The sequence below is a fragment of the Rana temporaria genome, chromosome 7 (assembly GCF_905171775.1).
Source record: "Rana temporaria chromosome 7, aRanTem1.1, whole genome shotgun sequence".
NCBI lineage: Eukaryota > Metazoa > Chordata > Amphibia > Anura > Ranidae > Rana > Rana temporaria.
Window position 1 is genome coordinate 171,002,503 of NC_053495.1, and position 14,521 is coordinate 171,017,023.

Genomic DNA, 14,521 nt, shown 5'->3' on the forward strand with positions numbered 1-14,521 from the left:
AAAATTTCTTTTTTTTTCATGCCGAAAAACGACCGTGTGTACGCGGCATCAGTCTTGTGTAAGGCTAGGAAGAGGTGCAGCGGAACAGCTGATAATTGTGATAATGGATAGGTCAATGTTTAGGAACAGGGAGGCTAGGACAGATAATACAGAGAATACATTAAAGGGGTTGTACTGAATTAAGGTGTACTTACCTGAGCCCTCGAAAGTCCTGCGTCGAGAACGTGCTTTATCTCAGCCTGGTCTTCTCAGCTCTTCATTGGATAGATTGATAGCAGCGCAGCCATTGGCTCTCGCTGCTGTCAATCAACTCCAGTGACGCGGGGCCGAGTCCTGTAGTTGGCGGCTATGGACGCCGAATACAGGACTTGGGAGCACGCCTGCAAGGTAACCCCTTTGGGAGAGTCAGCCACCAAGGGACCCCAGAAGACGAGGATTGGGGCCACTCTGTGCACCACAGTGGAGGTAAGTAAGACCTGCTGTTATTTAAAAAAAAAAAATAAAGCTTTACAACCCCTTTTAAAGTGGAAGTAAACCCTCCTGTCACTTTCAAACAAGGAAGCTGCCATCTTGACCTCTATTTAATCTGCAACTGCCATAATGCTGCACATGTGATTCTTTTTTTGGATGGTTTGACAGTTTGGTTGAGAGCACAACCAATGTGACATCTAGCATTTCCGGTATGCCGGGAATGTAACTTATTTTTTATTTTTTTAAACTATCAAATAGATGGGTTTACTTAAATTTTTAAGGGTAAAAACGATCTGTGTTTAGAATCACTTTAAAGCGGGGGTTCACCCTATCGACGGGAAAAAAAATAATTTTTTTTCTTTTACCTTTAAATCAGGCATTGTAGCGCGAGCTACAGTATGCCTGTCCCGAATTTTTTCCCCCCATACTCACCTTGTAGTCGTCCATCGAAGATACCAGGGAATGGGCGTGCCTCTGGAGACGGAGGATGATTGACGGCCGGCTCTGGCGCGTCACGCTTCTCCGGAAATAGCCGAAATAGGCTTGGTCTTCACGACGCGTGCGCATAGCCTGTGCGCACGCGCCGTGAAGAGCCGAGACCTACTCCGGCTGTCTTCGGGGAGAGTGACGTGCCAGGGCCGGCCGTCAATCATCCTCCCTCTCCATAGGCACGCCCATTCCCCGCGGGAGCCGAAATCTACGATGGACGACTACGAGGTGAGTACGGGGTTAAAAAAATCGGGACAGGCATACTGTAGCTCGCGCTACAATGCCTGTCTCGATGGTAAAATCAAGTACGAGAGGGTGAACTACCGCTTTAAGCTTTCTCCTGTGTGATGGCTGCGTTTGCCCACATGGGGATGCACAGGTAGTCAGGCAGTCTCACTCATGTCATTTGGGACACATTCGGTTGCGGGTCCCCAAGAGCGCACACTCTGCATTCAGAGACCCGTACACACTGGCATGGCTGTCAAATTAGAAGCAGTGGCTGTGTGCCAATTGACATGAATGGGACTGCGTTTACGGAAATGGGCAAAACCCCTTCACATCCTCATGCGGGCAAGCACCACCCTCACATTGGGGTACACCTGTGGGACTGAGACCTAATAGTCTACTGTGATGGTTCCAGTTTGTATTGTGTTTGTTTTTTTTGTTTCTCTTTATGATTATTTTTATTTTTTATTTTTTTTGTATGTCCTTATACAAAGGTGTCTGGAGAAGCAAATCAGACACAGATTGCCGAGGCGTTGCGCCGCTACAGTGAGCGCTCCTTCTTTGTGCGGGAGGCTCTCTTTCACCTGTTCAGTCTGACGCATGTCATGGATAAAGCCAACCCAGAGATGCTGAAGGTAATAAATGACACCTTGGACAAATCGGCAGTTTTTTATGTAATATGTATTTATATAGCATTTATTTTTTATTTATTTTTTTCCCAGTTGGTTGTAGTAGGCATGAGAAACCACCCAACAAACCTTCCTGTGCAGCTAGCGGCCAGCGCCTGTGTCTTCAACCTGACCAAGCAGGATCTGGCAGCTGGGATGCCCGTAAAACTCCTGGCAGACGTGACCCACTTACTTCTAGAAGCCATGAAACATTTTCCAAATCACCAGCAGGTAGGTTCTGTGCACCTACATCCTTCACAGGGCTAATGGGAACATAGTAAGCACTACAAATTATAAGCAAGTTGTGTGTGTTTTTTTTTTTTTTTTTCTTTTTCTGATATATAAAATCAAACTGATCTTATTTATTTTGGTTATTACCGGTACTTATATAGCACCAACAATTTACACAGTGCTTTACATATATATTGTACATTCACATCAGTCTCTGCCCTCCCAAGGAGCTTACACGGTCCCTAAGGCTGGCCATACATTATACAATTTTCTTGAAGGCAAATCTTAAGGAAATTGAATAAGAAAATTGTATGGTGTATGGCCAGCTTAACTCTTATTCATACATACACACTGGGGTTGATTTACTAAAACTTGAGTGCAAAATTTGGTGTAGCTGTGCATGGTAGCCAATCGGCTTCTAACTTCACCTTTTGTTCAATTAAGCTTTGAAAAAAAAAACTGAAAGCTGATTGGTTTCTATGCAGAGCTGCTCCAGATTTTGCACTCCCCAGTTTTAGTAAATCGGGAACCATACTAGAGCCAATTTACCTACCAACATGTCTTTTAAAATGTGGAAAGAAACCACAGGAGGAAACCCACGCAGGGAGAACATGCAAAGTCAAGTAATGTCGTGGTTGGGATTTAAACAGACGACCCTAGTGCTGCTAGGTGGAAGTGCTAACCACTTAGCCACAGTGCAGCCCTAAGTCTGTCTTTCTTTCTTTCTTTCTTTCTCTTTTTCTCTTTCTTTTTCTCTTTCTTTTTTTTCTCTTCTCTTTCTTTTTCTCTTTCTTTTTCTCTCTTTTTTTTTCTCTTCTCTTTCTTTTTTTTCTCTTCTCTTTCTTTTCTTCTTTTTTTTCTCTTCTCTTTCTTTTCTTTTTTTTTCTCTTTTCTTTCTTTCTTTCTTCTCTTTCTTTCTTCTCTTCTCTTTCTTCTCTTCTCTTTTTTTTCTTCTCTTTTTTTTCTTTTTTTTTTTTTCTTCTCTTTCTTTTCTTTTTTTTTTTCTTTTCTTTTTTTTTTCTTTCTTTCTCTTTCTTTTCTTCTTTCTTTTCTCTTCTCCTTTTTTTCTTTTTTTTTTCTCTCTTCTCTTTCTTTTCTTTTTTTTTTTTTAACCCATGCTGGTGGTCGAGGAAAGGGTAAAAAGTGCTTGTGTTGCGGCACTGCCGAAGCGATTTGCAGGTGCTCTGGCAGTGCGCACCGCCCCACACACTGGGGAGGCATAAGAGGCGCTTTACAGGCACTATTTTTGGCGCTAAAGCGCCCCAGTGTGAAAGGGGTCTCATTGTCTTTTTTTTTTTTTCACTGTCTGCCAGTAGTTAGATTGAAATTTCTGTCCTGGTCTAAAAATAGAACTTTGCAAAGAGAGCCCATTAATACATGTGACACACGCGTATCTACCCAGTACCCCTGACTCAGCACACCTTTATTGAAAATTCTGCAATAGTTGTACAGTATATCTCTTGGCCACTGCATCTGCTTATATTTTATTTATTTTATGTTTTTTAGCAACTATGGGATATTTATCTCATCTGCTGACATTGATTTATCTTGTAAAATTCACATTGCAAACAAGTGCTAAAACAATTTTAAACTTTTAATCTGAGCAGACTGATCACTGTGCAGAGAGGTAGAACAGCCTGCATATATAATGAACAAATGGAACTGTCACTGTATGCTGTGTGTATATATACCCATACATTACCAACGAAGGGTGGGTGTGTGTGTGTGTGTGTGTGTGTGTGTGTGTGTGTGTGTGTGTGTGTGTGTGTGTATCTATCCTATCTATCTCTCTGGAGAGGTCACATAAGTTGTTCAGACATATGGCTGTTTCTCAATATAGCAATAACTGCCTGGTTTGGGCAACTGTTCTGTCTCTAGGCACCCTTACATCATCCCTGGTATCTGCTGATAGTAGAGTAGCAAGCTTTTAAATCTGCAAACTCCTAAACATGGGAGCAGTTTGTGAACAAACAGTTCTTGCATAGCTTTGACAGTTTAAAATTGTGATGGTCACATGACTACCCTTTTGCGTTTCAGTTGCAGAAGAACTGTTTGCTGTCCCTTTGCAGTGATAGAATCTTGCAAGATGTCCCATTTAACAGGTATTTCATCTTCTTTTGTTTTTTTTGCGGTTAGAACAGAACTCAACACTGACCTGACACATCCCAGTGCCTCATCAGATGGCTTTGTTCAAAGTTACTTTTAGACAAACAAAATTTCAAAGAAGGCAGATTTGATCTCTGTGTAAGCCATTGTGCTCTAGGGATTCTTTATCGCATATTTAAAGGGTAACTCCACTTTTGTGGAGAAAAAAAATAAGTCATATTGTAATTGAAAGTTATTAAAAACCTTTTTCAAACTGCAGCGCTGTCATTTTCTGTACAATGCAATATCCCAACCTGGAGGCGTTCTGTACGTGGTTGGTGTACAGAACGTCCCTCAGAAAAGTAATTTACTGCTTTTGTGACTGGCTCACAAATTTTCCCAGAAGTCTGCATTAGGATACAAGTCAGATTTTGGGCATCCCCTGCAACAAAACAAAAATTTATTTTTTGGTAAGATACTCCCAAATGAAATTTAAAGGTGAGTGGAGAGTTTACTACCACTGATTTATAACGACATGGGAGGCATCATCCCTTAACAATAACCACTTAACCACTTAAGGACCGCCGCCTGTAAATATACGTCGGCAGAATGCCACGGCTGGGCAGATGGACGTACCGGCACGTCCTGTACATCTACCCAGCCGTGGGTCGCGGGCGCGCGCCCGCGACCCGGTCCGAAACCCTGGGACCCGCGGACCCGATCGCCGCTGGGGTCCCGCGATCGGTCCCCGGAACTGAAGAACGGGGAGAGCCGCGTGTAAACACTGCTTCCCTGTGCTTCACTGTGGCTGCTGCATCGATCGTGTCATCCCCTTTATAGGGAGACACAATCGATGATGTCACTCCTACAGCCACAACCCTCTACAGTTGTAAACACACACTAGGTGAAACATAACCCCTTCAGCGCCCCCTGTGGTTAACTCCCAAACTGCAACTGTAATTTCCACAATAAACAATGCATTTTAAATGCATTTTTTGCTGTGAAAATGACAATGGTCCCAAAAATTTGTCAAAATTGTCCGAAGTGTCCGCCGTAATGTCGCAGTCACGAAAAAAAATCGCTGATTGCCGCCATTAGTAGTGAAAAAAAAAATGAATAAAAGTGCAATAAAACTATCCCCTATTTTGTAAACGCTATAAATTTTGCGCAAACCAACCGATAAACGCTTATTGCGATTTTTATTATTTTTTTTATTTTTTTTTATTATTTTTTTTTTTACCAAAAATATGTAGAAGAATACGTATCGACCTAAACTGAGGAAAAAAAATGTTTTAGATATTTTTGGGGGGATATTTATTATAGCAAAAAGTAAAAAATATTGCATTTTTTTCAAAATTGTCGCTCTATTTTTGTTTATAGCACAAAAAATAAAAACCGCAGAGGTGATCAAATACCACCAAAAGAAAGCTCTATTTGTGGAAAAAAAAAGGACGCCAACTTTGTTTAGAAGCCACATCGCACAACCGCGCAATTGTCAGTTAAAGTGACGCAGTGCTGAATCGCAAAAAGGGGCCTGGTCCTTTACCTGCATTTTGGTCCGGGGCTTAAGTGGTTAAAGAACCCAATTAAATGGGACTATATATGTGCCTCACAAGGTCAAGAAAAATAAATGTAATATGTATATAATTTATTCCACAATGCAACTTAAAACCTGATATGATTAACACATAGAAGATATTTTTTTTTAATCAACTGTTCTTATCAAAGTGGGTCATCTTTTAACCATTAACCTGTCCATAAAGCGTACAATGGTGGAATGTGAATACAGTTGATGTGTTGCGGTCAACACGTTTCATGGGATCCCTAGCTTCTTCAGGACCTTTTGAGACCTCTAATATCTCCACAAGTAAAATACAAAATTTTACTGAAAAAAAAATACAAAATTATACATAAATATCACAAAATTCATGCGCAGGCATCAAATAGAATCTATCCTCTCACAGAGGCGGGGGGAGGCATAATATTTAAAAATACATAATTTTGAAAAATATATATTTTTACAGCTTCCCCTTTGCCTCTGTGTGTATTACATTTTGCATTTTTCTTATGTGGAGATATTAAAGGTCTTGGAGGTCCTGAAGAAGCTGTCATCCCATGAAACGCGTTGAACATAACACGTTTTTGAACAGGATGACCTCTTTGATAACAACACGTTGATGTTTTTAAAAAAACTTCTTGTATGTATTAATCATGTCAAATGACATGTTTAAAGTTATATTGTGAAATAAGTTATATACAGTACTGTACATATTTCTTTTCTTGAGAATTAGGAAATCGCTCTTTTTCACTTTCGTTTGGCCATGGACACAAATGACCATTTCTTCAGAATAACAAAAGGTAGGAATCTACAATAAAGTTTGTTAAAATCCCTGCAATGTACAGAGATCATCCAGAGGGGAATATTTTTTTTTTTCTCAACAAAAGTGGAGTTACATTTTAATATTTGTGTGTCTGTGTCTAGGTAGCGGGAGAGAACACCTTTTAAGCCTGGTACATACTACAGTTTTTGGTTGCAAAAAAAACGATCAGCTCCAATTGGAAGCCACTATACTAACCATGTGATCTCCCCCACTGAGCTGTTGTGTTCTAACACCCCCCACCAGAACACTCCGATGAGCGCGCTCTGCCATTGGCTGAGAGTGCTAATCGGGAGTCGGTTGGCTGCTGGTTTACCAGCGTGCATGTCTGACAGACCGACATAAGGGTAAAATGTTGGCCAGTATTTTTTTGTATTGGCAAATGTTTATAGACATTCTACCCGTGTGTACAGAGCTTAAAGTGTAAGTTTGAACTTACACAGGTCCCCCCCAGTCCTGGTGATGTGGACCACTGTTATCTCCATTTCTAAGCCCCAGTATATCTGCGCCAGGAGCCAGAGTCTTAGACATCCTGGGCCAGATTCAGAAAGATCAGCGGATCTTTCTGCTGGCGTAACGTATCTAATTTACATTACGCCGCCGCAAGTTTTTCAGGCAAGTGCTTTATTCACAAAGCACTTGCCTGTAAAGTTGCGGCGGCGTAGCGTAAATCGCCCAGTGGAATTCAAATTCGGCGGGTAGGGGGCGTGTATCATTTAAATGAAGCGCGTCCCCGCGCCGAACAAACTGCGCATGCGCCGGCCGCGACGGAATCCCAGTGCGCATGCTCCAAATGACGTCGGCAAATCGTCATGCTTTCGACGTGAGCGTAAATTACATCCAGCCATATTCGCGAATGACTTGCGCAAACGACGTAAAATTTCAAAACTCGGCGCGGGAACGACGGCCATACTTAACATTAGCTACCCCTCAGCAGGGGTAACTATACGCCGGAAAAAGCGGAACGCAAACAACGAAAAAAAAAAAGCGCCGGGCGGTCGTTTGTTTCTGAATCGGCGTAAATACTCATTTGCATATTCCTAGCGTAAAAGATACGGAAGCGCCACCTAGCGGCCAGCCTGAAATTGCCGCCTAAGATCTGACGGTGTAAGACACTTACACCTGGCGGATCTTAGGGATATCTATGCGTAACCTGATTCTCTGAATCAGTCGCATAGATACGACCGGCCGAACTCGGAGATACGACGGCGTATCAGGAGATACGCCGTCGTATCTCTTTCTGAATCCGGCCCCCTCTCTCCTTCCTCGAGCCTACTCCATAGCTGACAGGACGGCTATGCAGCAGCTGATGCATCAGCCATGTGACGGCGCCGACCAATTGGAATGCTCCAAATGTCCCTCCTTTTGAGGGACGTTTTGAACATTCAACAGAAAGTATTTCTAAGCCCCGGGCTCCTGTTGCATATATCCTGGGGCTTAGAACTGGAGATTGCGGCAGTCCAGGTCAGTGAGACCGGGGTGGTGGGGACGAGGAGGGGCACCTTGTAAGTTCACCTTACAGAGTTTTCTGTAAAGGTGAACTTACCCTAAGGCCCGGTTCACACTTGTGCAATGCCAGACATCGCATGTAATTCGCAGCGCACTGCTGTTCACATTACATGTGATGTCTGTGCGGTGCGATTTCAGCCATACAGATAGTATGGCTGATATTGCATCGCATTCGGTCCAAACACGCACAGGTCCCTTTTTTTTATTTTTATTCTGTTCGGACCAGAATCTGATCGCATGTGTGTTCACACATATGCGATCCGATTCATGTCCGAAACTGTCAGTTTGCGGTGCGATACACAAGCAGAAATGGGGGTGTCGTTAACATATGACACCCCCCAGCAGTTCGCATATGGCAGTGTGAACTGCCGTGCGTGTCCGGTGCGATGCGGGAACCTGCAGTGGATTCGAAGGGTTCTCGCATCGCACAAGTGCGAACCAGGCCTTAAAGTTGCAATGATGTGTTTTATCTTTCTGATCATTGTTGATAAAGGACAATGAAACCTTTGTGTCAATTTGTACATTTTTCTTTCAGATTTGATGCAGCAAAGCTTGTAATGCAGTGGTTGTGTAATCATGAAGACCAAAACATGCAAAGGATGGCGGTAGCCATTATCTCAATTCTCGCTGCAAAGGTTTGTCGATCGCGTTTCACTTCAAGCATGGGGTTTTTGTTTTTGTAATTCTGTGAACAATATAACCAAATATCATGATGCACTTTGAACAAATTGTACGTGCCTTTATGCTTTTGCATTTCACATTCCTGTGTCTGGTGGGGATTGTTTTAACAGGCTACCTCACTGGATCTGTATGATTTTATAATAAAGATTATTTAATGTCTATTTTCCATACTTATGAAGCACCAAGGTATCTCCTGGGGTAGGAGAAGCAACAGCACACTGTGCTTCCCAGTGAATAGCTGTGCAGGGGAGGCATGTCAGGATAAGTCTAATAATTGGAAGAGAGCACACTGAGTTCTCAGCATAGCTAGGGAACTGACCATGGTGTTCTCCTGCGCCTAGTGTGGACAGTTTTTAATAGAAAAGCGGAGGGACATCAGGTTTCTTTACACAAAGGATGCAATGCAAAGAGAACAGGAGACTTTCTCATACAAGTACATTGTACAGCAGGCGTATATCAGGAATACAAAATGTTGGGGTAATAAACACCAACAAACTCTTTAAAGCTTTGATCATCTTTTTTATTTTTTTTTCCATTAAAATGAATAAGGTTTTTTGTTTATGTGCTTAGAATCCAATGTGCTTCTTTGGCAGCTTTCAACGGAACAGACAGCTCAGCTAGGAGCAGAGCTTTTCATCGTAAGGGTATGTATTTCACTATATAGAGGTTTTCCCTCCTAAACCGTTTGTATGTGACTTACCTTTTTTTTATTTTTATTGCTTATAAACATTTCTGTGCCCTTTTTTTTTAAATTCAGCAACTTTTGCAAATAGTGCGTCAGAAGACCAGCCAGAGCTTGGTGGATACGACATTAAAGTTCACCCTGAGTGCCTTGTGGAACCTGACGGATGAATCTCCAACCACATGCCGCCACTTTATAGAGAACCAGGGCCTGGAGCTCTTCATGAAGGTCCTAGAGGTAAAAACATTTTACTCTTTAACAAACCTGCAAGAGGTATAGAAGCAAAATGAACCTTGCATTGATTCCTAGATTGCCAAGTTACCAAACAAGTTCTCGCAACTACGTTTGGCCTGAACATGTGACTAATTTTGCATGCGTAAAATATGTATTTTTAATAAAACAAAAAAAAATTAAATTTGTTTTTGTTGGTTACCTGTTGCTGGGGGTTTATTTCCTCCCCCTTTTTTTTTTTCACACTATGATGTCATCTGCTGGGTGGAATCTTGCATGCGCAGTCTGTGTGCTTTCCTGCCGTACAGAATCGGGGAAGCATCTTCCAACTGCTTTTGCTTGCAGGAGCAATATAGAACTCTGTTCCGTTCCTGATGCCTGCCTATAGTGGCTTTGGTTATCCCCCAACTATCCTCACCTGCAACAAACTGTCTGGTTTTCACAAGTCGTTGAGACCTTGCCACTTACCATGGACCTATATGTTGCCTTACCGCCACATGGTCACACTCTCTAATTCTATGCACATGATTGGGGCAAGCATGCAACAGATTTGCTGTACCTGGTGCTAGGGTTGTCCCGATACCACTTTTTTAAGACCGAGTACAAGTACCGATACTTTTTTTCAAATACTCGCTGATACCGAATACCGATACTTTTTTTTTTAATCTCATGTGACAGCGGCACATGTGTCAGTAGTTATTTTTTTTTTATCTTTAACAATTTGTTTTTAAATTGACACGGTCCACCCACGGGGGGGTGGACCGTGTCGGTGTGTTTTTTTTCTTTAATTTTTTTATTCTCTACAATAATTTTTTTTATTCTTTTTGTTTTTCTTTATTCTTTATTTTTTTTATTTATTTTTTGGTGGGGGCTTTGGTGAGATATCAGGGGTCTTAACAGACCTCTGACATCTTCCCTTTGAGACAGGGAAAGGGACTAGGGACACATGTTCCCCTGTCTCTTTCTCAGCAGCATTAGTTGCGCTGAAAATGAAAGGAGAGAAGACAGCGTCTTCTCTTCATTCATAAACCGAAACATCGTAATCACAGTTTACAATGTTTCAGTTATGTGAATAGACAGTCAGTGATCACTGACTCTGTCCATTCTGAGCAGTAAGGAGCCGGATTTACCGGCTCCTACCCCGCTCTCCATCCTGACATTTCCAGGGGTGGAGGAGGAGCACAGAAGGGGAGAGAAACACGGCGGGATACACGGCGGAATGCACGGAGGGGGGCTGGAGGAGGGCTGGAGGAGGACACGGGACAGTCAGCGGTGATCGTGTGTGGGGGAGTTGCAAGCACCGATCACCGCTGATTTTAAAGCAGCTGAAAGCCATGCGGGGGGGAGGGGTGTAGAGAGAAGCAGAGAAATTAATTTTAAATCTATACAGCGGTGATCGGTGCCTGTGACTTCCCCATGCACTGATCACCGCTGACAGTACAAGTATCGGGTGAAGCATCGGGAGCATTTGCCCGAGTACAAGTACTCGGGCAAATGCTTGGTATCGGTCCCGATACCGATACTAGTATCGGTATCGGGACAACCCTACCTGGTGCCCACTCACTTTCTACTAATGGCTCCATACCTACTAACGGTGCCAACATCTTCAGCCTGAAGTCCAGTTGCCCTCTGCTACTTAAGTCTGTTACATCCTCAGGTTTATTTTATTTATTTTTTTATGGCATAAAATCACCCTTATTTACGTGTTAGTGAGCCCTCTCCTGCAGATTCTCTGTCTGCTACCCGCAACCCTGGCAGCATTTAAACCATTGGTCACATAGACTCTGTCTGAGTTGCTCCCCAAGACTGTGTAAGAACCCTTTCACACTGGGGTGCTTTTCAGACACTTTAGCGTTAAAAATAGCGCCTGTAAAGTGAGTGCTTTCACACTGGGGCGGTGCGCTTGCAGGATGGGGAAAAAAGTCTTGCAAGCAGCATCTTTTGGGGCGGTGCGGGAGCAAGTGTATACAGCGCTCCTCCACCACCCCTGCCCATTAAAATAAATGGGCAGTGCTGCCGACGCATCCGCAAAGCGCTTCGGCAGCACTGGCGCTATTAACCCTTTACTTGGCCGCTAGCCCGAAATGCACTGCCAAAACTAGCAGAGCTTTACCGCTAACGCCCTCACCGCCCCAGTGTTAAAGGGGTCTAATGGTTTTGCACAGAGCAGCCCCAATCATCTTTTTCTCAGGTCCCCTGCCGGCGCTTCTGGCTCCTCCCCCATGACCAGTGCCCCCTATTTGCTTTGGTGGATGGCGCACTGGGTGTTTTATTCATGAGAGCATTTAAAGAGCACTTTTCTTTGTAAAAGAGGATTCTCATGTTGGATAGATACAAACCTTTCCCTGTTGCATGGACAATTATGTATTGCTATTCATTTCATTTTATTTTATTTATGTTTAAATATTGCACTTGTTGTTTAGTGAGCGTGGCATATGTTTGCATTTAATATCTTTATGGTATGCCCTTTACCTATTTGTGTGCTTCTGGTTCTCACTATTTTGTATTGCCTTTTGCGCAGTAATTTTTTGTTTCTGTTTTTATAAAGAAAATGCAGTTGCAGCTCATCAATCCATAGATGTGATCGCTGCACTCGTTTTTTCTTTTCTCAGGCTTTTTACCCATTCAGTTTCACTCGGCAATCCTGCAGGGAACTACGCTCACTCATTGCATTGTCTCTGTGGAGGAACAGTGTTGTTGTCTTAGGTCATTAAGTGATTTAGCACTACAGAACACCTCCCCTTGTGGTGTTTTCATAACATGGAAGGATCAAAAGATGTTTCTTTATCGTACATCACGGGACACAGAGCGGCATTCATTACTATATGGGTTATATGGAGTACCTTCAGGTGTAGACACTGGCAATCTCAAACAGGAAATGCCCCTCCCTATATAACCCCCTCCCATAGGAGGAGTACCTCAGTTTTTCCGCCAGTGTCTTAGGTGTTAGTCATGGTTTAGCTTGCCTCCACATCCTTGGGATTAGGTGAGCTAACCGGTTCTGTCCAAAAAAGCCTCAGCGCTAAAGTGGTCAGTAACCGGACCCCAAACCCTTGGGGTATAGCCCATAATGCTTTTCTTTTTAGAGAGCTGGACCCTGGGCCCAGAACTTAGAAACCTTTGGGTGCCTAATGTTTCTGTTGCCAGAGTGCTATATGGGCCCAGGACAGTGGATCCTTCATAGGAACCCAGGGCCTGAAGGTCTAGACATCCCCACCGAGATGGGGGAAGATTGGGCCTCTTGCTTGGCAAAGTCCTGCGGCATGGAGCAGGTAAGTGAGGGGAAAACTTGCGGAACTTGGTTCTTAGCAGGTTTTTTCTGGGGGGTCACAGGGGACATGCCTAAAGTTATGCACTGCATCTGGCAAACTAGTCACATATCATAAAGATAGGATGGCTCTATATGTATTATTCCCCATAAGATGTGACCTCCCTTGTAGTGTTGGAAAAGCATTGAGTGGGGCCTGTGTGATATAAAAGTATATGTGTGTGTCAGAGAGCTGTGCTTACCTGCAAGCCTCCAGGCGATGCTCCATTCAGTCTTCCTCCTCACGGCCTGCAAAGCAGGCAAAACGCTGACCTCCTCATGGTTCCAGGCTGCAGGCTGCAGTTTGCTGGAGCAGAGAGGTCCCTTCCTCCCAACCCCACCCCCCCCCCCCTGTCGGGAGGGGCATTTCCTGTTTGAGATTGCTGGGGGGGAAGGGCGGGTCAGTGGCTTAAGGAAGGGGCGGCCCTTCCTTGTTTGTTCCATATAGCTCATTCAATACTTTGGAACTGAGGAGGAAAGACCAGAACGGCAAGCACGGGGCGCCGAGGACACACAGTGGCCAGAAAGAATATTGCAGTCTTCAGAAAGACTGTTTTCAAGCCTAGGAATAGGCTGTTTCTTTTCCATCTCATAGTTTTTCTTGCAATACTACTCAGGGGGACAGAATGTTTTTTCTTTCCTAGATTTGAAAAAAAAAAAAAAAAAAAAGATTTTTTTTTGAAAAAAAAAAAAAAAAAAGTGTCATCTAGGGGAGAGGAAGCATTTTTTATCCCCCAAACAGGTGTTTGGGCATTTAACTTATAAGTCCCAGGTACCAATAAGTAGCAGGTGTACCTTGGTATTGTACCATGGCATCAAAAAACAAGGTTACAAGAGGTGGGGATTCCCCCAGAGAGTCTGAGGTCTCGGACAAAGCTATGCCGCTGCTTTCCCCACAGGGAGCCTTGGGGCCATCGGGATCTGGGGCTGGAGCTGACGCGGGTCAGTCCAACCCTAAGATGGTCACGGAGGAGGTATTACTCACCTCTTTAAAAGAGATGCAGAAAAGCATGGGTAAAATGATAGCCGCAGCTATGCGGGGCAGTAAGCGGAATAGATCTCCGTCGCCCGAGCGCGGACCCTCAGAAGAGGAGGTCCTTTCCTCAGGGGAATTGGACGACCTCTTGGACAAGGACCAAGTAGGTTCAGGGATCGAAGATCCGGATACAGAGGAGTCTGGGGCAGTCTCCCTGAGGGAGAGCTGGTGGATTCAAGGATTGTCGGACTTGGTCCATAGGGCATTCAACTTGCCAGTACCAGATCTCCAGGTATCGACGGTTTCAGCTTTGGGCTCACTGAGGGCGCCTCAAAGCAATGCTGTGTTTCCGATCCATCCTCTATTAGAGGGAGTTTTGTTCCAAGATTGGAACAAGCCAGATAAGATCTTCTTACCACCTAAGAAGTTCTCTGTCCTATATCCTATGGAAGAAAATTTTTCCAAAAGATGGGCTACTCCTGCAGTGGACGCAGCCATCTCATGTGTTAACAAATCGTTAACATGCCCTGTAGAAAACATACAGGTGTTCAAGGATCCAGTTGATAAGCGCTTGGAAGCACTACTTAA

At 43.7% G+C, this 14,521-nt stretch overlaps 1 protein-coding gene across 1 annotated transcript in view; it reads left to right on the forward strand.

Moving 5' to 3' along the window:
• Positions 1-14,521, forward strand: part of ZYG11B (zyg-11 family member B, cell cycle regulator) — a 61,711-nt gene that overhangs the window by 24,079 nt on the left and 23,111 nt on the right. The window contains exons 4-9 of the mRNA XM_040360452.1: positions 1,680-1,820; positions 1,908-2,084; positions 4,122-4,186; positions 8,592-8,691; positions 9,331-9,381; positions 9,495-9,656. Coding sequence (XP_040216386.1) covers positions 1,680-1,820; positions 1,908-2,084; positions 4,122-4,186; positions 8,592-8,691; positions 9,331-9,381; positions 9,495-9,656 — 696 coding nt within the window. The remainder of the gene's footprint in view (positions 1-1,679; positions 1,821-1,907; positions 2,085-4,121; positions 4,187-8,591; positions 8,692-9,330; positions 9,382-9,494; positions 9,657-14,521) is intronic.